General features: G+C 40.7%; 1 protein-coding gene across 4 annotated transcripts in view; it reads left to right on the top strand.

Annotated features, from left to right (window-relative positions):
• RALGAPB (Ral GTPase activating protein non-catalytic subunit beta) overlaps positions 1–26,840 on the top strand; it is a 129,407-nt gene that overhangs the window by 38,519 nt on the left and 64,048 nt on the right. For 2 of the 4 annotated variants that reach the window (XM_054045322.1, XM_054045321.1), the window contains exons 7-12: positions 2,192–2,370; positions 4,714–4,761; positions 8,154–8,302; positions 8,424–8,643; positions 18,882–19,083; positions 21,542–21,709. In XM_054045322.1, the coding sequence (XP_053901297.1) occupies positions 2,192–2,370; positions 4,714–4,761; positions 8,154–8,302; positions 8,424–8,643; positions 18,882–19,083; positions 21,542–21,709 (966 nt within the window). The remainder of the gene's footprint in view (positions 1–2,191; positions 2,371–4,713; positions 4,762–8,153; positions 8,303–8,423; positions 8,644–18,881; positions 19,084–21,541; positions 21,710–26,840) is intronic. The other 2 variants (XM_054045324.1, XM_054045323.1) reach the window with 1 other exon arrangement.

The raw sequence follows: 26,840 nt of genomic DNA, 5'->3' as shown, positions 1-26,840 counted from the left end.
ACTCAATCTGTGAACGGCTGTACCCACAGGTATCTCAATATGGTGCTGACTAGGCTAACAGGACATCTATTCGAGCCAATGGTAACATGCTCCCTGTTCTATCTGTCTTAGAAGGTGGCTTTCCTAGTCACCATTACTTCTGCCAGAAGGGTCTCAGAGATCCAGGCTCTTATCTCCAAGCCACTGTATACGGTCTTCTTCAGGGACAAGGTACAGCTGTGGCCATACCCATCCTTTCTACCAAAGGTGGTCTGTCAATTCCATAGTAACCAGGACCTCTTTCTGCCAGTCTTCTATCCTAATCCACACACAAAGAGAGGAACAGAGACTCCACTTACTGGATGTGAGGCGTGTGCTCGCTTTCTGTGTAGAGGGGACCAAGCCCTTTAGGAAGACTGCCCAGCTATTCATACCCATTGCTGACAGAACAAAAGGCCAGCCAGTCTCAGCCCAGAGAATGTCATCATGGATCACTTTCTGTATCAGCTCATGCTATGATCTCTAGCAAAGCTCCCAGATCCTCAGTTGACAGCCCACTCTACGAGAGCTCAAGCATTGTCTGCAGCATTCGTGGCACAAGTTCCAATCGGGGTATTTGTAGAGCGGCAACTTGCTCGTCAGTCCACATGTTTGTGTCACACTATGCCATCATCCAACAAGCCAGAGATTGTGTCAGCATGCTAATGAACTTCAAACCTTCCACCTGCATAATTGCTTGGGAGTCGCCTACATTGGAATGGACATGAGCAAGCACTTGAAGGAAAAAAAAACAAAAAATGATTACAAACCTTCCATAACTGTTGTTCTTCAAGATGTGTTGCTCATGTCCTTCCGCATCCCAGACTCCTGCGCCTCTGTCAGAGTTAGCTGGCAAGAAGGAATTGGCAGGGTGACAGGCCCCTGTATACTGGCGCTATGAGGGCACAGATACCGCTGAGGGGTAACTTTCCGGCGGTGGCGCACGTGGTGCGTTGGAATGGACATGAGCAACACATCTTGAAGAACAGCAGTTACGGAAGGTTAGTAACCGTTTATCGATGACGACCTGGAAGGTTGTTACAATATGTGTATTTCTTGTTTTTTAAATCAGAAATATCCAAATATGTCAGGTTTGGTCTGCATTGGTTTAGTTAAAGAATCTTTAGGCATTCCTTGTGAACTATGATATCTTATGAATGGCTGTTATATCTTTAAATAAAAATTTCCTGTAGCTAAAATGTTAACTAGTTATTGCAGTTATATAGGTGTTACTGTTAAAACTGTTTTTGTTTTACTAACTAAAAATTCCTTTCCCTTTCCCACTCCCTTTCAATTGCTCACCTCTCATTCCTGGTCCTTTTGATGTCACCATTGGGCTAGTCCTCCATTTGCCATACTCTTCTAGCCTCGACAGGCTTTTAAGGGTTTTGTATCAATCATAAGGGGGGGAAAAAATAGGCACAAATTTTTCCTTTGTAGGTCTTCTTTAGCAGGTCTGAAATCTGATGGCAGCAATTTAAATATTCTTAAGTGCCATCTCAACCCTCTACAAAGCAGAGCATTAGATTTGGTCACTGCTCTATAATGCTCAATTTCAATATTTTATTCATTGCCCGTCATTTTAGAAGAAATACCCTAATGAGGGCTACGACTCTTAACCAGTGTTAGGTTCTGTTAGCTCGTGAGAATCTGGATGGAAAAGACCTTCTCTGTAACTGATCCATCCCTCTGCAATTGCAGGATTGTTATCTACAATGTATTCTCTAGATCTTCACCAGGTTGAATTTGAGATGGTAGCTCCATTCACTGACCGTGATTATAATTGATTTTTATAAAAACAGGTTTTTATAAAACTTCAGGTCAGTAGAAATGTTTCTAAATGCTTTCTAAAAATAATTATAACATCTGAAAGCATGCTCTTGCAGCCTTAAAAACCAAAATGTTGTAGCATTAAGACTCTGAAAGTGCAACTGATTTCTCCAAGCTGAGAGAATAACCAGAAACAATTCTCTTATTATCTAAGGTGTTGGCAAAGAAATTAGTTTTGTAAAACCAAACCATCTTAAATTGAGTGTCCTTTTAAATTTTCTTAAGTTACACACACACACACTGTCTGACTATCAAAGGTTGCATGTTTGGGTGTTAAGATTTTAGCTGCTACGAGTACACTAAAATGTGGTGGTGTTTTTGTTTTTTGTTTTTTTTTTAATAGTAATCCAGTGGATTTGAGTAACCCAGCCATTATAAGCTCTACCCCCAAATTTCAGGAGCAGTTTCTGAATGTGAGTGGAATGACTCAAGAATTGAATCAGTATCCCTGCCTTAAACATCTGCCTCATATATTCTTTCGTGCCATGCGTGGGATCAGCTGTTTAGTGGATGCGTTCCTAGGTAATCTTTCCACTTATTTGTGTATAGTTAGAACATCACCTATCTGTCATAATTTAATACAAGACTTCAAGTAATCTTTGTTTATGCTTTTAGGTCCGGATTTTCAGAATTGTGTGCATGGTTTTTTTTGGTTTGTTTGTTTTTTGTTTTGTTTCCTCCATGCATAACTAACGCTATTGCACACATTCTCACAGCGAATTTACCTGCAAATGGTAAATAAGACTTCTAACTGGCCAGTTATGTGCATAGTTATTACATTTGCGTGAATCATCCTACAAATGTGTACACAGTTCTGAAAAGCTGGGCTTAATACAGTATGGCCAAGATTGGTAAACTGGGCCTCCAAAATCAGGCCTCTAAGGCAGTGGTTCCCAAACTTTAACAACCTGTGAACCCCTTTCACCAAAATGTCAAGTCTCGCAAACCCCCTCCTAAAAAAGAATATTTCCAGGGATTTTCTCCTTTACCTGAGAATAAATGATAAAAGCAGTGATCTTGCAAATATAAAATTTGTTTTTATGACATGCTTATTACACACTATTATTAATTATTATTTATCATTACAGTATTTTTATTACATTATGAAAATGGCAACACTCTTCCAAGATCTCACTTTCGTAGCTTGTATCACTTTGAATAAGCTTGTTATAAGACAAGGCTCCTATGTTTCATCAAGGAGTATCAGATGTGAAACAGCATGAAGGTATCTAAGAAGCCAACTCAAAGAGTTCCTCTTATACAAGCATTCACGTCTTGAGCAGTTAGGGTGACCAGACGTCCCGATAAAATCGGGACCGTCCCGATTTTGAGCTGTTTGTCCCAGAGATCGGTCGGGATGCAACTTTTGTCCCGATATTTTGCCCCGGCTTTTTTTTGCCCCCAGTATTTTCTTTATCTCATCTGGTCACCCTATGAGCAGTTCAAGCGCAAACATGTTACAACAAAGCTTAAACTTGTTCTTCATAATAATTTTAAAAACAATACTAGCTGCCTATTTAATTTTAAAAACAGCAAAAAATATCCACTTCCCTTTCCATTTCTTATAAGGAGTCTTGAAGTTTAAATCTCCTCAGTGTGATAGATGTGCTTGCTTTGATCTGCTTAGCTCTTGGAAGTCCAGGGGCTCCGGGCTCCTGGTCCCGTGCTGCCCGGGGTCCCTAAGGCAGCTCTGTCCGCCATTAGGGAATTTTTTCCCGAGAACCCCCTGTAACATTTCGTGAACCCCCAGGGGTTCACGAACCCCAGTTTGGGAACCACTGCTCTAAGGGTATGTCTACACTACCTGCCGGATTGGCGGGCAGTGATCAATCTGGTGGGGGTTGCGATAAATCGACCCCTGAGCGCTTTCCCATTGACTCCCGTATTCAACCACTGTGAGAGGTGCAGGCAGTAGTCGATTCACCGCGGTGAAGACACCACAGTAAGTCGATCCAAGTACGTCGTCTTCAGCTACATTATTCATGTAGCTGAAGTTGCGTAACTTAGATCGATTTTCCCCCCCCCCCCCCCCGGTGTAGAACAGGGCTAAGTCACCTTGTTTTTCAGAGGTTCTGAGCACCAACAATTTAATTTATAAAGCGCTTTGAGGCTCAGTGCTTATTACTATGAAGCACTGTCTTTGATTGTATTGCTATTGCAAATACAAATTAATAATCATTGAAGTCCATGAGATGCTCAGCATTGGTGGAAAATGAGCCACTTTTATTTAGGTGCCTCTTAGGAGTCTAATTTAGGCCCTCAGGTTTAAAAATGTTATTTGGTAACATTATATAATTTATGTAGAGTTTTTGAAGTATTAGGCATTATGCCTCTTAACTTCCTGAAGGTTTATCTAGACTTAAAACTTCCTCAGAGTTCTGTGTGCTATATTGTACTTCAGATCTTACTGCCCCTTCTCTACTTTTTGACTGATGGTTTTTAATATTAACAAACAAATAATCTGTTATGACTCCAGAAGTCTGAACTGATAAAACAGGTTGTGGTAGACTATAGAATAAATACATGTCACTACTATGCTCAGGAAAAAAAAGTTAATCTTTAACATAATGCTACCTAGTTTACATTTCCTCCTTTGAAGGAACCTGGACAGTTTAGTTCCCTCAAATAAAAAGAAAAATCTTAATTGCCACACTGCTTTTATAAAGCAACGAATATTCTTTTGACTAGTAATACTTGTTTATATTAACATGTAATATTTGTATACTACTAATCCATTTTCACTAGCATGTTGCTTGTTGCAAACATAATTCAATGAGCATATATTTCATTTTCTAAAGAATGGCTTTATTAAATGCTTCTATTGTATATTGCAGAAAGCAGCAAATTAATTTCTTTCTTCTCTAGGAGTTGCAGCCTTTACGAACAGTGGGTGTGAAAGATTACCCAGATATGGTATTAAGTCTTGACTCTTGTTGCACTCATTTTGGTAGCAAGAATCTGGGCAGAAGGGTTGATAACTAATACTGATGTACCAAACCATGTTGTAAAAGCTGCAGTATTCTGTCATTATTTGTAATAGTGTTGTTTCAATTTTTGTATAAGAAGAAATATTTGAATTTGCTAAAAGGACATTGTTACAGTATGGTGACTTAAAAATGTTAACTATTTACTATAGCCTTGAAGAAATCTAAAATTGAAATCTGTTCCAGTTTCTTTACCCATTGGTTTATCAGGGGGCTGGTCACGGGGCTAGTTTTTTGTTTTGTTTTGCTTTTAAACAAAGTATTAATCTGAAGTATTTGATGTTTAAAACATTATACATAAATTGCAGTGACTTTGCAAACAGATGTAGAGTAAAACTTTCACATTGGAACAAACTTCCAAATGCATCAACTTTAAAAATATTTGTATTAACAACATGTTTTCTGTTTTACATAATCTTACTCAGAATTACTACGGATTACAACATTTTGATCCCTAAGCTATCGCTGCTGCTTATCTAAGCTTCAGTGAAGTCATAACATTGCAATTGTGCTGCAATAACCATGCTAAGAATGATGTCATAAATGAAGAATTATGACCTCACTGCAGGATCTAATGGAAGCTGGGCTTTGAGGAATGTGGACTTTTTAAAATCAAAAATAAGTTTAGTTCTGGTGGGGAACACAGAGTGCTCAAAGCCACTTTCACTTTGTATATAGCAACAGAGGGTCCTGTGGCACCTTTAAGACTAACAGAAGTATTGGAGCATAAGCTTTCGTGGGTGAATGCCCACTTCATCAGATGTAAGTGGGCATTTCGTGGGCATTCACCCACGAAAGCTTATGCTCCAATACTTCTGTTAGTCTTAAAGGTGCCACAGGACCCTCTGTTGCTTTTTACAGATTCAGACTAACACGGCTACCCTTCTGATAATTTGTATATAGACTCTTTTCAAGTTTGTTCCGGTATGAAAGAGGTGCCCTTAAACATTTATAGGAAAAAAACAAGGTTCACCATGCTTCTGGGATCCTGCCAGTAGTGTCCCTTTAAACAATTTGTTTAACTGCTATCAAGTGTAAAGTTCAAACAGACTGTTTGAGTTAGTTTGCTTAATACAGAATACTGCTTCTTTGTAATTACAAAATTAATAATCCTCTCAACACTGTGTAAATTGTGTTTGCTTTGTGTATTGTGCTACATGTTGCACCAGTGCAGGCAGAAGTGCAGAGGTGTCACATTACACACTGGCTAACTGCCACTGTCCTTTCAGTTTTACATGGGTTAAACTTTTGAATTTGTTTAGATTCATATATACTTTAAATATACTCTTGATACATTACTCAGTGACTAAGGGTTTGAAGTACATATTGTGTTAGGATGAATTTTCAGGGTAAAAGTACTTGAAAATAAATAAAGTTCTGTCCTTGTCAGTTTGTACTGGGCTAGATAAGGTTGCCAAGTCTTGCATTCCTGACTCTCTGCACTGTTTTCCTGCCCTGATTTAGGAAATGTCCTGGAGCTGATTTTAGTTTTAATATGTTACATGCGAAAAATTTATAATTTATCAGTTTGATAAAAATGTCTATTAATAACCTGGTACTGCCTTGTAAATAATAGATTAGTGACCTTCTACACAGCAGACTTATTGTAAGTTGTTGAACAGTGCAGATATAGAATTCACATTTTAATCTTAAAAGAAGCTTCACTGGTATAAATATTTATGAAGGGCTGGATCTTTAAAGTATAGTGCTTGATTTGTGCATTTCTAAGCCTGCTCCCACATATTTGATTCTCCCCAAATGGGGAAAATCAGATTTTGGGCTGGCTAACTCCTGGCTTAGATTGGGAGGCTGGTCTTGAGACTTTTGTTGCGATCGAGTAACCTAGCAAAACTGCTTTGTCCATTAGTGTCAGAGAGACTACACAGTGAAAGGTCAGAGGTGAAAGTGAATAAGGACCAACTGTAGCTCCCTGCTTCCAGTTATGTATCACAGTCTGGAATGCTGTACCCAGCAGAAAATAGGGTTGTCACTTTGGGATTCGGAGCAGAAGCCTGTGGGCTAACTACAAATACACAATATTACTTCTGTATAGCTTTCTTTTACATTCTTCAGTTCCTCTGCAGTCATGGAGCCTTAGACTACCCACCTGAAACATAATTTTTTAAAAAAATATTCCAACTAAATATGGGTAATAAACCATGATAGTGGTAACTAAACTCTTTTTCTCTTTGTCCTGAAAATATTGGTAGATTGTTTCTGTGATTAGTGTCTGGACAGGTTCAATATATTAAGCATCTCACAGAGGAAATGAATAAGAAAGTATTGTTTACCCCTTCACAAATTACAAGAACCAGGGGTTGCCCAACAAAATTAGCTAGCAGCAGATTTAAAACAAACAAAAGGAAATACTACCCATAGTGCACAGTCAACGTGTGGAACTCTTTGCCAGGGGATGTTGTGATAGCCAAAACTATAACTGGGTTCAAAAAAACATTAGATAAGTTCATGGATGATAGATCCATCAATATAAGCAAGGGTGGCTAGCGATGCATACCCATATTCTGGGTGTCCCTAAGCCTCTTGACTGCCAAATGCTGGGACTGGATGATGGGATGAATCACTTGATGATTACCCTGTTCTGTTCATTCCCTTTGAGGCATTGGCTAGTGCTGGAAGACAGGATACTGGGCTAAATGGACCATTGGTCTGACCCAGTATGGCCATTCTTATGTTCTTAAATGCCCTGCCAAAGCCTATTGTTAATCTCTCCCCCACCCCGAATCTTGCAGCACACTTTCGCCTTGTATCCTGGTTTCTTAGATTGGCCTTAAAAATATTAATCTTTGTGGTTTGCAGAGAAACTAAGCACTCTATCCCACAATGATCTCCCAATACATTTTCTAAGACAGACGTTGGGGGGCGGGGTCTTTTAATTGAAGTGGGGGTTGAAGTGGATTGTCTTTTGTTAGTTTCATTCAGACCTTTCTATGTAGAGTAAAAGTGAATTGGTTGTTCTAAACACATGACTAGAAAGAAAGTGGCTTTCTACAAACCATCTGCATTCCCTTCTACCATATGTTGGTACCCTCACTCCTCCACTTTCTTGGGTGCTCATGTGGGTGTTTGCTCACCTTTGATAAGCAGTGGTCTGTCATGTAGATTTAACTCAAATGCTTTTCTGGACCAGTTGTCAGTCTCTACTAATACTGAATGATAGATGCTTTTTTAACTCTCTCTGGTGTTTGGGGGAATCTCTGATGCTAATGATTTACAGAATGCCTTAATATCTAGTTATACCGATTATGCCATAGGGCTCTAAAAGAACTTTGCACTGAGATTTGCTTTATTTTTATTCTTCAGGCATTTCACGACCCCGGTCAGACAGTGCTCCCCCCACGCCAGTAAATAGGTTGAGCATGCCCCAGAATACTGCTATCAACACAACTCCACCTCATAACCGAAGGCATCGGGCCGTGACTGTGAATAAGGCAACAATGAAAACCAGCACTGTAAGATGTTATGCTTAGTACTTCAGTATTTTTCCATTTGGTCTGCTTCTGTGTATGAAGGAATATAAAACTGCCTTCAAAATTTCTAATAGGGTGAAACTTTTTTCTTTTATTCAAATAGGTTAGCACTGTTCACACATCAAAAGTGCAGCACCAGCCGTCGTCCTCCACCTCTCCATTGTCTAGCCCAAACCAGACTAGTTCTGAGCCTCGACCGCTACCAGCTCCCCGCAGGCCAAAGGTCAACAGCATCTTGAACCTCTTTGGATCATGGTTATTTGATGCAGCATTTGTTCACTGTAAACTTCATAATGGAATAAATAGAGACAGCAGCATGACTGGTAAATATTGCTGACTAAATATATGTAACTCTTTCCTTGCTTACTGACATTTCCTACCTGCAAGATTAATATTTGCTTAATCAAAAAGAAATAAATAACTTGAACGCGTCTCTCTGATAAAGCACTCTATTATGGTTAACCCTTTCCAGCTGAACTAACCCAAACTGGCAACTTTGCTAGCAGCTCAGCAGAGATCTCTCTCTTGAGCTTGGTTTTCTCTTAGAAATAAAATATCACCTAGACTTTATAGTACATACTTGTTAAATCAAATGTTACTAATTAGATAATCGGTCAGTTTCCACTATGTCAGATAGGAGACTGTTATTAAACAAAAGAAATGCAGTGTAGTGAGGGAGTTTCCCTTTGTGTCTTGGCAAAGCATCACTTTGACTAAGAACAGTTTTTTCTTATAATGGCAGTGTTTTAATAAATTCACATATGAAAAGACTGGCAGCATCATTGCAGATGTCGTTCTGCATCATGTAATTTCACTTGGCCTTAGTATGGGAGAACAGGATTTCTACATCTTCACAAAAGCAAAAACTCAAGCAAAATTATTCCCTTTCAGTGATGGTTAACCACATCAACAGACTGGTAGTTTTCAGTCCTCCTGTTAGATTTATTTTCAGTAATCGAGTACCTGGTTTCTATGGTTAGATCTGTTTGAGCTATGACATATTGCAGAAGTAGTGCTCTCTGTATTGGTGGTGGTCTATTCAACATGTTCTTCATGTAATAGGTCAGATTTAGTGGCTTAAAGCAAAAATCAAATCCATTACCGGTAGGACAGGTTTGTATTAGCAAGTTTAGGTTTAGAGGTGGGACTCAATGGTAATTAAACTGGCTATCTTCCATGCATGTCCTGCCAGAAAATATGTTCTTAGGTGTGTTAAGCTGATATGATATAATTTTGCAGTGTTCATTCTAAATATATATGTCAGGCATATAAGGCCTGATTTTTCAGAGGTCCTCCTGCAGAGTCCCTTGACTTCAGTAGGAAATATATGTTTTCAGTTTCTCTGAAAAAATCAAGCCGGTAGTACACATTTAGAGAGAGAGAAGTGGCTGAGCTTAGGAAACTGAACAATTTAAGAGTAAATTCACACCTGCATGCGCAGGTGAGTGAACAAATACCATTCCCCTTTTTAATAACAGGAGTTTCATACCACTTTAAACATTGAATTTACCGCTTGGTCTATTTGTTGCTTAAGTTGGACTATTTTAAAAGTTTACAGGTGATCTCTTAGAACAGGGTGTAGCTCTAAATATAGTATGAGAAATTTTGAATAAAATGTGCATTTTTTCCAGTGTGCACAACATCTGAGCTGTATGTTTACTCCACTCACTTCCTTACAGATGCTCTTGCTGCGTGGGTTTTTATAAGTAGTTCTTACACACAAATTACTTTTATGTACCAGGAAATGTCAGAGACCGAGAGATTGACCAAGGAATAGTTTGGGGTGTTAACTAAAACACCTGGTCGTCCAAAAATTGTAACTTGGTTAAAGTAAATCTTTCATTTTCCAAAGCTGCTCTGTGTTAGCCTAGCCAGTGGATGTAAGTCCTATGCCATTGGAGGGAGATTGTAATATTTGTGCCCCAGTGGAGGGACTTGGCTTTCTGGCTGATACTTTGCAGTTGTTTCCTGTCTCAAGCAGTTAGACATAGCTCTCTGGATGGCTGAGGTAGACCTGTGTGTAGTTGGATAGGAAATTTTAACCGCCGTCTTTTTTTGCCCATGAATGGTGTGCTTTGCAGTCAATTCTGTCCCTCTTTTATGCTCTCCAGAGCCCTACAGGAAGAGGCCAACCTTTGCCTGACATGTATTGCTGATTCTGTTAGCAAGAAGGCACTTAAGATACAATGATGATGGGCCACCTGATGAAGACCCAGATAGATAGAAAATAGTGTTCTATTTCTAGTGTGTCCCTCTTTCTCTCAGTGGCTTGGAAGATAGAGGTTTGGTTTGTGAGCAGAAACTTCCTGAATTTGGAAGTCAGACTCAGTCCATGCAATTCCTTGATTTCACTACTTGTACATTTCTCCCATTCACACAAGCAGGAATGCCTTCTTGGGGACAGCCTTATTTACGTTGTGATATCCTTTAAGGAGAAAGCTAATGTAACGCTCCCAGAAAATAAAAATCCTTTTCAGACTCAGCCCTTTTGATTTTGAGACTCCCAAGACCTGTATACTAGGGAAAATACAGTTCCTTTCCTTTTCAGAGTTATAGTTGCCTGATCCATCTTTCTTCAGGGCAAGAGTGACTAGTCTGGCCCTGGCAGCTCCTGCATACAAATGGACTTAAGTCCACAACAGCCAGCCTCTTACGAGGCTCTAGTGGTTTGCCTTCACGTGAACTGACTGCTAGTCACTATGCCTCATGGCTTCTTACTTGAGTTTGCCTATATGCCTGGTGAGATATCGATCTTCCTCATCTTCCTATAAAAAGGAATGCAATCCAGGAAATGGAGTCGTCTGGTAAAGATTCGAACTCTAGTACAAAACAGATTTGGAACATACTCTTTGGTATGTCGAGGCATTTGGATTCTGACCCGTTCTGTATTGAACTTGAAGTCGGTAAAAAGTCCCTTCTCCACTTGCTGCCCTGCTGAATGAAGACTCTGAGCTCCATGACTCAGCCAGGAAGTCCAGGTAGTTTGCTTTGTGCTGGCCACCTACAGACTATTTACCTGTACATTAATCCAGCTTGCTGAAACCCCTCCTCTTCTTCATTCTGGGTCAGTATTGATAGTTTGGGGCCTTTGCCTTTTGGTTCATCGCAGTGGCTCATATGCTTATGACTTGTCTGCACATGAGCTAGCACTTAAATAACTACATGGGTTATAATTCATGCCTGTTGTGATATCAGTGGAGAAATGTTGTTAGTTGTGGTTTTTTTTTTTTTTTTTTTTTTTTTTATTATTTTATAACCCTTTTAGTGCTCAGGAGGTCTCTTAGCTGCACAGTGTTAGCCAGATGTCTTCATCATATAGATGAGTAACACCACAGAGCTATGCTTCTGTCTCCATCTGATGGTTGAAGGACTTATACCTACTTTGTGGAATGGAATAGAGGGAATTTGAAGTAACCAAAATAGAGGGGGGAAATTACCACTAGTAGCATTAAAATTGTACTTAATCCTTCAGATGGTCACACTTACAACTTTCCCTTTTGAAAGGATCCTGAAGACCTTTTTGTTTTCCAGAATTCTATACTTACCTTATTTGTGTTGAGAGACACCCGGAATGCTTCAGCATGTGCCAGGCCCCATATAAATCAAATGCTGTCTAGCTAAGGCTGAGAGAGCATCCCAACCCGGGTAGACAAATTTGCGCTAGCAGGGCTTAAGCTAGTGCACTAAAAATAGCAGTATGGATGTTGTTGCAACAGCAGAGGCTTGGGCTCGCCATCCAAGCTCAGACCCCTGCCCTCCTTGACCTTTTGGGTCCACGCTTGGGTGGCTAGCTCGAGCTTCCACCATTGCAGCAAGATCCACACTGCTGCTGCTATGAGTCTGTGTACCCGAGCAGAGAGGCTGCTGCCAGAGAGCAACACAGTATGTCCTGCCATACGAACAAGGTGCATTCTGACATTCTACTCCCCAGAGAACATGGGCAATTTCAAAAGGATCCCTTTATTAAACTTTGTGTCACACATCACTTCTTCTCCCATCCTACGGTAGATTCCTTGTGATGGTCTTTAAGGCTCTGTCTTCCATGAAGCAAGGAGGCAAAGAGCTGTCAGTCATAGCCAGTATAAAGGAGCCAGCCCATAAACGTTCCCCTCAGTTCTTTGTCTCCTTGTCCTAGAACTCCATACCTCATGACTCTGCTTTAATTTTTCTCTCTAACTCTCTCTCGTTCCATAGGGAAGGCAAGAATGAGAAAAATGTGGCTGTTGGAGAGAAAAAGGGAGGGGGAGGATTGGACAGCAAGCAAATAACCTTTCCTACAGATTCCACAGCTGGATCACAGCTAAAAGCATCTTTGGTCAAACAGGAGAGAATCTTCTAAGGATCTAGCAGGAAAACTCTGTCCCTTCCACCTAACCTTCTCATGACCAGAGGGGAGTTTAGAGTCAGCCTGCCTCCTTTGGCAAGCATGAGCTGTTCCTACAGATCATCTGGCTCCTTCAACATGGCATGACTTTTCTGCTTGTTTAGGCAGCCAGCCTCCAAACTCCTCCCTGAGCTGAGATCTCTCTGCAGTCTTTGTTTGAATGACAGATTACTAGCCACCACAGCAGCTGGCAAGGTAACCCAAATGTAATGAACCCTCTCTGTTTTCAGGGTTCTCTGTGTCTCTGATTTTGGACCTTTATTCACAATGAATGCAATCACTGCCCCTTTTCTGCCAGTTCAGATTAATCTTCGCTGTCATTGGGAAAGCTTACAATGGTGCCCCTTGCACAGCTGAGTATAGCCTGCAACATCTCATAAGTTATTTTCAAGCAGTCCATTCTTGTCTGCTTCTGCTTTGGGGTATGTGTGGCATGTCTTCCTTCAAGCAAAGAGTATTAATGAGACTCCACTTCAAGGTAACTTCTGTATAATTCTGAGTACATCTGACTCTGAGTACATCTAGAGTCTCATGGCCCAGGAGGATCTTAGGCCTGAGAATGCAGTGTGGCAAATCTTTCAACATGATCTCTTGCATTCTGACTCAGAAGCAGCAACTTGTCTGCTGGCTAGCCAAGATTCTTGTGCTTTGGGGGTCCTGTGTCAGTTAGTGCAGGAACTCAATGGACTGAGTTGCATTCCAGCTGGCTAGAAATTTCCATCTCTGATAAGAGATGGATAATATTAAGATCTATTGCTTCATAATATACATCCAAAAGATTTACTTTCCTTTCTTCCTTTTATGAAGTCTTGGAGTAAAGGAGAAGTGATCTGTTCTAGATTCAGGCACTTGCTTTGTGGGGAAAGTTAGTTTTTTGTGTGTCTCATTCTCTAGAATTAGATCACATGGCAGGTCCCCACTCCAGGGACTGTTCCTTCATTTGTCTGATGTCCAGTTTTTCTTGGGCATTTGGGAAACCTTGAAAGGATATTCCCTGAGTGCTACAGTCATGGCTGAGTCTATTTTCTTAATAGAGCTTTGCTCTGCTGACTTCTCCAGACCAGGTGTCAAGTAAAATGTAATGATGTTAACCCAGCCCTCTCGACAATTTATCTTTTAAGACTAAATTTCTTTAGTGCATGTGGGATGATATCCCTTGTGTCCGTTAAATGACAGAGAGATTTGATTGCCTCTTGTAGTATGTCTACACTGTGATGATAAACCTACGACACCAAGTCTCAGAGCCTGGGTCAGCAGGGTTGGGTTGTGTGGCTATAAAATTGCAGTGTAGACAGTGAAAGACACTCTCAGGGCATCCGTTGCCTCGGGGAATCTCATGTTTCCCACAAGTGCAGCTTCTGTGTGGAATTAAAATCTAGAGTCCGAGAAAATAGGGAGATCAAACTTCAACTACATATGATGGGGAGCTTGCTGTGCCCAGCCTCTGATCCATGCAAGCGGGACTCATCCTTCCAGTATGCCAGTCTCCGAATAAGTTGGCTGCCTCTGAGCCTCACTCCTTGAGGGCAACTAAGAGGATGAACCAAGATTCTTCTCATAAGTTATCTGAAGACCGTGCATAGAGTTCTCCAGGTAGGGAATCTGCCTCAAAGAAGTCGCAGTTGCTGATGACTCCAGCCACTTCGGCACTCATCAGTCTCCTACCCAATACCTACGAGGCTGCTTGTTCCTCAGGTACCAGGGCACTGTTAAGCTTAAAGACTTAAAACTATCAGGCTCTGATAAGCCATCAGGTGTCTCTGCTCACTCGATACTGAAGATGTCCACTCAGGCCCCATCTGGACTCCACTCAGAGTGTTTGAGACTCAGTACTGTCAACTCCCTCAGTCACCATTACTTCGACTCAGGCTATGAACACTGTATCTACGACACTCTGTATCACAGGAGTTTAGTTTTCCCTAAGACTTTGCTGTGTCTGAGACGCCTGGCTCGCTATTGCTCAGCTGTGATCTGGTCTCGGTATCAAAGACCTCTAGATCCCCAAATACCTGTCCAGTACGGACAGTTTTACCTCATGTTTCTTCCAGTGCTCCACCATGTCAGAGTGATTTGGAAGAGGAAGATTTTGATGAAGACCATGCCTTGGTTTCTCAAATATCTATCCAAGGCTCTCCTCTCCAGGGATGGAGAGGCTTTTTTTCAGAGTCTCTGAGGAAATTGATCTCGCTTGTGAGAAATGTCCACAACCACCATCTTGTTGGTATGAGCACTCATACCAATGGATGCCTCCACCCATGCTACATGCGTCACCTCCTTGGCCATATTGAGGCCACCGGGGGTCCCAGTATTGCCAGCAATTCTTTAGCCCCTTGAACATCACCTGATGGAGAGAGACAACTTTCATCACCCTTCCTCTCTAGGAGACCAGAACCTCAGGAAGAAACCACTGAGGAACAGGAAGCTATGGCTGATAAAGAGGTCTCTCCATCAGCCAACAACTCCTCTTCTTCATCCATGGATGAAGTGGTTATGCAACCTCTACCTTCTCTGGCTGATGATTTTAAGCAGTTTCAGGACCTTACCAAGAGAGTTGTGGATTCTTTACAGATCCCTCTTGAGGATGTTAAAGAATCACATCATAAGCTGCTTGATATCTTTCATACAGCTTCATCTGCCTGAATTACCCTGCCTGTTAACCTTTGCAAGGTTCAGGAGGGCTCCATTATCTGGCACACCCAAGCCACAATTCTGCCCATGTGCAAGAGAGCAGATAAGAAATATTATGTCCATTCTAAGGACTCAGAATTTGTATTTTCTCGTATCTTTCCTAACTCCTTGGTGGTCGAAGCAGTTGATAAACATGGAAAGCAGCACCACTCTAAATCTGTGCCCTATATAAAGATCATAAGCACCTTGACCTGTTTAATAGACAGTCATACTCATCAGCTGCTTTACAATTCAGAATCACCAACTACCAGGCACTGATGGCAAAGTACAACTATACAAATAATACCAAGCTGAACTCCTTTATTGAGCATCTACCAGCAGAACATAGAGAGCAATTGTAGACTGCTAGCTGCTCACCAGACCATCTCTGCAGGCCTCTCTTGGTGCTGCTAATACTGCCACTCTGATTTCTATGATAGTAGTTATGAGGAGGGCCTCCTTGCTTCAGCTCCCGAGATTTCCAAAGGAGGTCCAGAATATGGTCGAAGACCTTTCTTTTGATGGCACTTAACTGTTTGCTGACAGCACAGATGAATCTTTGTACACATTAAAGGACTTCAGGGCCCACTTTTTTATTCTCTGGGGATCTATAACCTGCCCGCAGGAGAAAGTCTAGTAAGTCTCAGACAGGGCAGAATTTGCTCAAGCCATGCTCCTTTCTGGCTCCTCTCTGCCCTCAACATGTGCCTTACTCCAGGGGATGTGATGTGAGGAGACAGGGTCCAGCTGTGGGAATTCCCAGCTGTTTGTTTCCAGAATAGCACTGAGGGACTGCATCTCAGCTCATGATCTGTCCCAAAATATTCAGAGAAGCAGTTTTTACAAGGTAAGTAATTTTTCCCTTCCTGGTAATTGTTTGACGTTTTCCCTCTCTTCCACCTTTCCTTGGGAATTGCATCTAAGGTGTTGAATCTTTGTCGTTATTCTGCTACCTGTATATTTCTGCTTTGGAAGTTTCTTGACTGAGATGGAAGTGGGCAGGCTTGTACATTTATAATAGCCTTTGTTAAGGATTCTTTGTCATCTTGCTTCCTGGAAGCTGGAGCCATAACACTTTAGTATAAAGAATTTGTGGTTGGGGAAAGATGAGAATTGGGGCAAGCAGCATTACCGGTAAGTAACTTTCCCATGTGGGTTTACCCCAAGTAAGCAAGTCTGATGATTATTGTACTAGTGTAGTCCTGTAATATACTTCATGTACAACATAATTCAGGAGAAGCACAGCTTGAGCTGGGATGGGTTAATACATTTATTTAAAGATCAAATGTACTTTAATATGAACAAAACTAAATGTTATTAGTATTTTGTAGATTTCTTTGTTCATTGTTTTGCATGGTACTTTCAAAACCATAATTTTGGACCTGAATGCCAATTTCCTATGTGTTTAACAAGCTTGCTATGTCATAAAGCTTTTAATCTATTTTTTAAAAAAAGCTAAAAGCTTCTTAACTTTTATATTACAATTTCACCATCTTTAAAGTATTTTATAACTACTGCTGTCCTTTGATTTTCCATTTTATTTCTATTATCTTGCAGCATCTTTTATCCAAATTCTTCTTTCTTATAAATCTTGTAAGTAGGAACCAGTAGCTTTTCCTTAATTGCAGTCATGTTTTTTTTCTTTTTACATAATCCCATATTTTTATTTGTAATGTCATTGTCATTGTCTCTTGTAGCTTTTGCACTTTTACTTGGGAAAGACAAGTAATTTTTTGTGTGTATGTTTTTTGAATGGGGAAGATTGTTGGCAAAAGCAAATTAATCTGCCTGAATCAGTCCCATCATTTATGTACTATAGTCTGTGATCATGTCATGAATTTCAGGACTTTGCACTAACCATGTTTTGTTTTGTTTTTTAACTTAAAGCTTATTTTATACAGACCTAATGTTTGATTTGTATGCATTGTGCATGTAGTGGTTTCCCCTCCCCCCCCCCCAACTATACTATATTGCTGGATAGCTTATTTAGGACACAAATGGCTCATGGGAAGATGCATAAAGATTTGTGCTTATTTGTCACTTATGCCATAAAAAATCTTTTAAGGTAACAAACATCAAATAGTTTACACCAAGAATTTTACAAAGAATAACTGAGTAAAGACTTTTGTTCGGAACTTTCTAAAAATTAACCCTCCATACAATTTGGAAATAATGTAACTGGCAAAGCATAATCAGGACTTATGTTAGTATAACTTCAAACTCCTCACCCTTTGCAAATCTGACTTCCCCCCCGCAGTGTCCCAGGCCCTAAATTGTGTCTGTTACTGGTGGAATTCTGATGTGTTCCTACACAAAACCAAACCAGCCTCTATGGTTTTTGAAATAATACTGGCACATGATTGCCTTTCCTGAAAATCACAAGCAATGTGCTGTTCCAGTCTTTGGGGATCCCACAGGGAATTGGCTCTTCTGTTGCCCAGGGAGTACCCAGTACATCCTTCTTGGCTGCCACTCCAGAAGAAATAACAGGGCAAGCAAAGTGACTAGCTTTCTCTATGTTGTGCACATGGCACTAACGTAGGGGCTAGGAATATCTCTAAGAGGAATTCATAAACTACATTCATTATATCACTTTCAGATATATTCTGCAGGAAAAGAAAACAATGCTAAAGAATGACCAACCCCAGTTAGGTCCATGGGGCCATCCAAAGTCATTTTGGTGTTTTTAGAAATGTTTCTAGAGTATTTAAAAACTTTCATTAATACTATGAAGTAGCCACTAGGCAACTGCCCAGTTTCCTGGTAGCTGACACCCAGGACTGGCTAACTTCAAAGATTTCCATGGCAGTTACAGGCACTGTTTGATGAAAGTTGCTGTTATAATCTGGTCCCTCCAACACCTTCAGACATGTCCCACCTCTCTCACAGCCATCCCTTTCACTCTGAGATGGGTCCTGTCCTCTTTCTGACATCTGGAAATAGGCAGGGGACTTACTTCAACAGTAGAGTCCAGAGGGATAAGCTGGGCCAGAGTAGCTGTGGGCTCAAGAGGCAGCCAAAAAAATCGGAGTCAGGAAGCATAAAAGTAGTCATCTGCTTTTTTGGGGGGCGGGAGGGGAATGGAACAACTTCAGCTAGTGACAAGATAGCTTAGGAGATGGGAAGGGAAATTAGAATGTCTAATTTTCTAAAGGGGAAGAGGAGGCAGGAAGTGAGATGAGGGGTATGGTGGATCTTTTTGTTTGCGCACAATGCAGGGATTTGGACTGATGCGCACATACTCAGCATAAGTGTACTTTTTCTCAGTACGCAATGCTGAGGGTGAATATACTTATACATAGGGTCTGAAGAATTAATATCACTCCTGTGTTAGGGAAGAAATCAAATACCCTGAAATAGGTTATTAAACAGAGGCAGTGATTCAAATACAGTGAACTGGCAGCTTCATCATAATCCCTAAATTTGACATGATCTTTGTGTCCTGGATCCCATGAGCCTGTTTTATATGTTGACAAACACAATAAAAACTCTTACTTTTTCTCTTTCCAGCTATAGCAACCCAAGCTAGCATGGAGTTTCGTCGGAAAGGATCACAAATGTCCACAGACACCATGACTTCCAATTCCACATTTGATTCAAGTGAATTTCCTGATAACTATGAAGCAGGAAGAGCAGAGGCATGTGGAACACTATGTAGGATATTTTGTAGCAAGAAGACTGGGGAGGATATACTGCCAGCCTACTTATCCCGGTACTAAAGCATCTTCCAGTTACTTTCTTGCTATAATTTTGTGGTGAAAATCTAATTTGTTTTGAGTAAACAGCATCCAGTTTGCTCCTGAATCTTGTAATGCCAATCAATGGATAATTGTTCAGGTCTTTAAAGATGCTGCATCTAGGAACCTCTGTTTAATCAAGGGGGGATTTCTTGCCCCCTCTCATGACCTCAGTCATATCTGGGTTTTCTTGAGGATGCAGAATATGTCCCTTCCTTTTGATGGTCTTCTTTGGCTCGTCCATGATAATCTTTTCTCTTATCCACTGTAAGACTGAATTTTTTTTTTTTTTTTACTACATAGACACAAGGCATATTTGTGTATTAGACATTGAAAGATGTTCCAATATGGTCTCCAATTTTACAAAAATGAAGCCACATAGGCTTAAATTTGAATATGGAAATCTCAGGAGATGATCTCTTCTAGAACCATTATGATTAGGGCTGTCAAGCAATTAGTGGTGCGATTAATTGCGCTGTTAAACAATAATAGAATTCCATTTATTTAAATATTTTAGGATGTTTTCTACATTTTCAAATATATTGATTTAGATTACAAGACGGAATACAAAGTGTACAGTGCTCACTTTATGTTTAGTTTTGATTACAAATATTCTCTGTGAAAAACAAAAGAAATAATATTTTTCAATTCACCTAATACAAGTACTGTAGTACAGTCTCTTTATCATGAAAGTTGAACTTACAAATGTAGAATTATGTTAAAAAAATAAAACTGCATTCAAAAATAAACCAATGTAAAACTTTAGAGCCTACAAATCCACTCAGTCCTACTTCCTGTTTGGCCAATCGCTCAAACAAACCGATTTATTTACATTTGCAGGAGATAATGCTGCCTGCTTCTTGTTTACAGTGTCACCTGAAAGTGAGACCAGGCATTCATATGACACTGTTGTAGCCAGCATCACAAGCTATTTACATGCCAGATGCTCTAAAGATTAATATGTTCCTTTATGCATCAGTCACCATTCTAGAGGACATGTGTCCATGCTGATGACTGCTTCTGCTCATTAACAATCCAAAGCAGTGTGGACCAACACATATTCATTTTCGGCATCTAACTCAGATAATGAAAAAAGCAGAAAGTTGATTTTGGTTTGGTTTGGGTTCTGTAGTTGCCGCATCGCAGTGTTACTGTTTTAAGACTCCTGAAAGTATGCTCCACTCCTTGTCCCTCTCAGATTTTGGAAGGCACTTCAGAGTCTTAAACCTTGGGTGGAGTGCTGTAGCTATCTTTAGAAATTTCACATTGGTACCTTCTTTGCATTTTTGTAAAATCTGCAGTGAAAGTATTCTTAAATCAAACAACATGTGCTAGGTCGTTATCTGAGACTGCCATAACACATAATATATGGCAGAATGCGGGTAAAACAGAGCAGGAGACATACTATTCTCCCACAAGGAGCTCAGCCACATTATCTCCCGTAAATGTAAATAAACTTGTTTGTCTTAGTGAAGAAATAGGACTGAATGGACTTGTAGGCTTTAAAGTTTTACTTTTTTTGTTTTTGAGTGCGGTTATGTACCAAAAAAAATCTACATTTGTAAGTTGCACTTTCATGATAAAAAGATAGCACTACGGTACTTGTGTGAGGTGAATTGAAAAATACTATTTCTTTTGTTTATCATTTTTATAGTGCAAATATTTGTAATAAAAATAATATAAAGTGAGCACTGTACATTTTGTATTCTGTGGAAGATTCACGCAACCATCAGGTGGGAGGGGAAAAATTTTAAAAGCAGGAATGGCAAAATCAAAACCTTTGCATGAGGACTCAGTAGGAAGTATCACAGGCTGGATAAAAGTAGTCATTTAAACCAAATTAGATTTTTTTTTATACTTAGTTTTATTTGCATGTTACTTGTTCTTTATTTTCCATTTTATATTGCTAAATTGAATGCTTTGTACTTTTTTCTTTATTTTCCTAAATGTTAGTAGAAACAAATATGTAAAAATCTGAAATTCTACTAAGAAATTTCACACTTTTATTTACCTGTGCTGGAAAAGACTAGACTGGGGCCTTGTTAGCATCCTTTCTGTGTGAACAACACAAATTCGAACAAAATTGGTAAGACACTAACCTGTGCTATATTTGTGACCAACATCACCTTCCAATATATGAACTCTCCACAAATCAAAGCTGAAATGCTTTGATCTGGGTATATTACTCCATCAGGGTTTGCAGTCTGAAGTCAATGGGATATGTGCTCCTAAGTCATTTAGGAGCATTTAAAAATGCTACCTTTTAGGTGCATATGGATTCAGGAGCATAACTGTAGGCTCCTGGTTATTGAAACATTTTGGTCTGTATTTTAATTTAAAGGGTTAAAAATGGTTATTGAATAATGACCAGTCTAGTTGCTAATGCAAAGGCTCTTTTTGTACAAACCATTTAATCCTGTCTTTCTCTTTCAGATTTTACATGCTTTTAATTCAGGGTTTGCAGATAGCAGATTTCATTTGCCACCCAGTGCTGGCCAGCATTATTCTAAACTCTCCTCCCTTGTTCTGCTGCGACCTGAAAGGGATTGATGTTGTGGTTCCTTACTTCATTTCTGCCCTTGAAACGATTTTACCGGACAGGTAAAATACTTTTTTCATGTAGATGTCAAAAGAAGAATTGTGACATGTTACTTGTGAATAGTTTTCATTAGTACAAACTGTACCCTGAGGGTCACTGACCCAGTAAATATAGGTTAAACAGCAACATTAGTGCCTGGTAATAACTCTGGCTTTATAATAATAACCATAGTGCAGACAGGCTCTTGCATTTCCTTATCTTTAACGAGGCTTGGTGGATCTGATATTTTATATATATAATTTTGATGGATAATATCCATATGTATTTTAAAGCATTTTTTATTTTTAATGATTTAAGTTTTCACATTTCTGGGAAATTATGGTGGCTCAGCCAGTAAGGGAGTCAGACAATAATTATTTAATTACACTATATGTTGAGATTCAAAATGTTAAAGCTTTATAAAAGTTAAAACCCAAATTGCCAACGTCACATGTCAAAATATACAAAGTAAATATCCTTAAATCAACTTTAATAAGTTCTCAAACAGTATTTTTCTTTCTTTTCCTATTTGTACATTTTGATTAATATTGCAGGAAATATTTATTGTCTGTTTGTGTGTGCACAGTGAAATCGACCTTTACCAATTAAAAATCGAATCCTTCCAAGCCTAGCTTTAACTAATTGTTGTTGGGGTTTTGACCCAATAATGGCATGTTACCTTTCCAAGGAACATAATGTTCTTGTCTCTGGGGTGCCCATGAGAATCCAGCAAACCTCTGCTTGGGAGCATGTGTAATTCTGTGGGCAAGTTTAATGATAGAAAAGTAAGGGAGGTGTCATTTTGATTAATAAAAACCTACTGAATCGTAATTTCAATCACAGTCATAATTTCTTCGTGGGGGGAGGAAGCTGCTCCTCCTCCCAGCTCCAGGTGCTATGGTTGGTGGACATTTTGATAATGCAGTATTGTTGGAAATAGGTTGAGTTGGGTATCATTTGAAAGCCCTTTCTCCTACTAACACAATAGTACTGAACGTGACGAACCTAAAACAATTATGTAGATATGTATTCAAGAACATGTTTAAAAATCAACTTGTACATTGATTCTTTAACACAGACATGCAGACCTCACAAAGTTAAATTGTGGTCCTCAATTGACAAGGCTGTGTTATCAGGCAATGCTCAGAACATGGTCCCTGATTAATTTTTTGAATGTTACAGATGACTATAAATGGAAGGAGCACTTCACATTGATTTGCCATCATCCATCATAGGCAAAAAAAGCGGTTCGGTCATATTGATTATCAGCTTGCTTTATTATACCAAAAGAGTTGTAATGAGGCTCTGGTTAAGATGTCAGCATCCAGCCAGAAATTACTTGAAGCCATCTATAATTGGTATGCACATAGTTACATAACATACATTACATAACACAATGAATTATAATCAAAATAACTTTTTACAAAATCCTTGTCTTTTACTTTGGTCTTGATAATTTTCAGGCATCAATGGGGAGAGAGAGAGAGTATTGACTAGTAGCTGAATCTTTGGAAAATACCACGATAGGGGAGTTGGTTAAGCTCAGTGGCACCTTCCTATAAGAAGCACACTCATAAACTGAATTTGGTAAGGTTGGAGAGAAAGTACATCAAGAAAAAGTTGAAGATGCTGGGACAACTGCCAGCTGTTGGCAAGACTCACCTTATTTTAGGTCCCAGGGCATGCACTGCAAAAAGAACACCTGCTTCTTCTGTTGTATAGAAGCACACACCCGAACACTTGTTGCCCTGTAAAAGTGATCCCTAGATGTCGTCTTTGAAAAACAGATGGATGTGTTTGAAGTCCTTTTCCAAGGGGCACAGGACTTGCAAGACCGGTTCCACGCATCCAGTGTAAATTCTGCTCTTAATGACCTATTGCTACATGATGGGGAGCTGCAATACTGCAAAATGGATCAAGCAATTCAGTGAAGTTGAATCAGCCAACTTTTGAGATAGTGCAGCAATATATGAATATGATTGAGTCTTTGCTGCCCTTTATTTGATCTGTCAGGACTGCTAATTGGAATTTGCATTTTGCAGCACTGGACGGTTTCAAAATATTTTTTTGCCAACTATTCTGCAATGGTTGCCTGGGGCCTTGCTGAAATAAGAAGTGTAGAAAAGTCTGACCCTGACACCGGGGAGGAATTTTGAAAAGGAAATTGGGTTGTTAAAAGATCACTAGCTCCCTTCTGTGTGCTTGATTCAAACAAAGCCATAAAATGTGGAAACATGGAAAACAGAGCATTAAAAGTTTTTTGGAAAGAAAGGGGAGTTGTGGGCATAACACTGCTTCCAAATGCCCTTTCCCAGTTTTTCCTGGCAACCTCAGAACTACATTACTTACTGTTTCACTCAAAATCTGGGGTTGGGGTGCCTTCCCCAGAAATAACCAAGCACCAGCTAGACTCATTAGGTGCTGTTAAATGCCCAAAAGGGGCAATTTTAAAGCTACAGTTGAGCTTGCTCAGACTGGCAACCTATTCACGTATGACTGACAGGAGCTCATTAATATTTTGATGAAAGCAGTCTTCAGTGATGAGATAGCTAAAGATGTCAGTTGAATGGATACTTTGGGTCGTGGCTTTTATGAAGCCTTCAAAATCCAAAAAATTATTGTGGGCTACAATCAAGAAAAACAGACTAAAGTTGTGCAAAGAAGAAAATCAGAGTGAAGGTGGCAGGGACTATTACAGAGCTAACCACAGACAGGTCATTGTTTTACTAGTCTCCTGGTCGTGTCTAGATCTCAGTGTGATGTTAATATGTGTGAGACTTTGGGAAAGTATTAGTTCTCCGTGGTACCACAATTAGTGTTAGAATCTGATGGAACAAGATATGTGCCAGGGGAAAAGCAACATAATGCACATCTTGCATAGTCTTCCTAAGCTAACAGCTACTGACAATGTGACCTGTACCTAATGCTAGCAGAGGCCTTTGAGTCTAGCAGTCATACATGGTATGGCTGAGATGCAAGCTCTTGACAAACCAGAAACTCTTAACACCTGCCAAGGTTTGGCTGAACAGTTCATTATGAAGCTAGAGAGAAAATACTGGACCTATGACAAAGTCCACCTTATGTTTGACATGTATGCAGAGGAATCAATTAAAAATATTACCAGAAAGAAGAGACTTCATGGCATTGCACCTGTCCAGTACAAAATCATTGACTCCACAAACATGTCCAGTGTTGCAACGAAGAAGCTACTGCCTCATACTTCACGAAGGACGAATTAATCTCATACCTTTCAAGAAAAGCACTCATGCATACCAAGAATTGCTTGAAGAATTTTGTCATCACATGTCATCATAAAGCTGCTGCCTCACGCTGTTCAGTAGAGTTTCTTCATAGTTCCTGTAGGAGGGTGTAATGGTCCCTCACTCTCCCGCTTGGAGGGAGGCCACTCAGGCTGGTCCTGTCTGGCCAGGACCAGAGCCTGTGAGACCGCCAAGAGCCCACAATAGGGCTGAGCGATGAATAGTCCCTGTCAGGTTTTAGCCTGGGTTTGGGTAACTCAAGCAGTCAACCCTTAAACAGAGCCTATCAGGACTGGCTTTGACCTGGGCAGAGCTCAGGCAGCCAGCAAACAAACAGTCTACAGGTGAGATGGGCCTGGGCTTGAGTAGGCTCAGGGTGCCAGCAAACAAAACATTCTTTCAGGGCTAGAACCTCCTGGCACAGTGGAGGGGGGAATTAGCCACCCCAGGGTGGGTTGGCAAAGGGACATAGGCCCACCTTACTCCACCACGTCCCAGCCCAGGGCTCTGGCAGGGGCAGGATTGGCTGCGTCGGCGGAGATCCAGCTGTAACACGCTGACTGAGCCACACTGGGCTCTGCAGCTGGGCTGCTCCGTGGCTGCCCCGGGCTACTTCCTGCCTCCCCGGGGTTCGTTATCTGTGGTCTCCAGGCCTCTTCTGGTTCCTCGGGGTATACGGTGGCAGGCACTCCGGGCCAGTCCTAGTCGGCATCTGCGGATTTGGAACAGCCAGGCATAGATTCCTCCCGGGGACGCGGCAGAATGTCCTTCTCCTCCACAGGCTCCCCTCCAACTGCGCCTCAGGGCTGGCCTTTTATACTTCTGGCCATGTCCTGGTACTTCCAGTGAGGGGGCAGGGTGATCTAGGCTCCGCCCTCCAAGGGGAATGTAATGGTCCCTCACCCTCTTTCTCGGAGGGAGGCCACTTGGCCTCACTACAGAGGGTGACACTAAATTATCTTGTGTGCCACCAATGTCCCAGAGAGGTGCTACTAAACTCTGGATTTTTGCACAGGACACAGGTGTTCTAGTGCTTTCTATGAGACGTTTGCCAAGCCTTCCTCAACATTGTTTTAAGCCTGATGCTGGGGAACAGAATCACTGTATATCCCTCAGAGATATACTCCTGTTGGTCAGACCATTAAAAGCTGCCGCACTGCCAGGTTTCTGCACCCTTTCAGCATGTGAAACTACTGGAAGATTGACTGGAAAAATCAAAATATCTTACTGGAAGGCATTTGATTCAGCCTCCAAAGACACACTCTCACTCTGAAGGTGCATAGGATGGCTGAGACTTTCCCACTAAGAACATAAGAACGGCCATACTATGTCAGACCAATGACCCATCTAGCCTGGTATCCTGTCTTCTGACATTGGCCAATGCCAGGTGCTCTAGAAGGAATGAACAGAACAGGAAATCAAGTGTTCTCCACTTCCAGCTTCAGGCTATCAGAGGCTAGGGATACCCAGAGCATGGAGTTGCATCCCTGACCACCTTGGTTAATAGCTAGGGCCCTACCAAATTCACTATCCATTTTGGTCAATTTCACGGTCATAGGATTTTAAAAATTGTAAATGTCATGATTTCAGCTATTTAAATCTGAAATTTCACGGTTTTGTAATTGCAGAGATCCTGACCTAAAAAGGAGTTGTTGGAGGTTTGCAAGGTTATTGTAAGGGACATTGTGGTACTGTTACACTTACTTCTGCGCTGCTGCTGGCGGTGGTGCTGCCTTCAGAGCTGGGCAGCTGGAGAGTGGTGGCTGCTGTCTGGGAGCCCAGCTGTGAAGGCAGAGCTGCCGCCAGCAGCAGCACAGAAGTAAAGATGGCATGGTATGGTACTTCCAGCCTTACTTCTGTGATGCTGCCTGCAGAGCTGGGTCCTTAGTCAGCA

The sequence above is a fragment of the Malaclemys terrapin genome, chromosome 12 (assembly GCF_027887155.1).
Source record: "Malaclemys terrapin pileata isolate rMalTer1 chromosome 12, rMalTer1.hap1, whole genome shotgun sequence".
Classification (NCBI taxonomy): domain Eukaryota; kingdom Metazoa; phylum Chordata; order Testudines; family Emydidae; genus Malaclemys; species Malaclemys terrapin.
The sequence above is the reverse complement of the archived record's forward strand: the minus strand, read 5'-3'. Positions and strand labels throughout refer to the sequence as shown.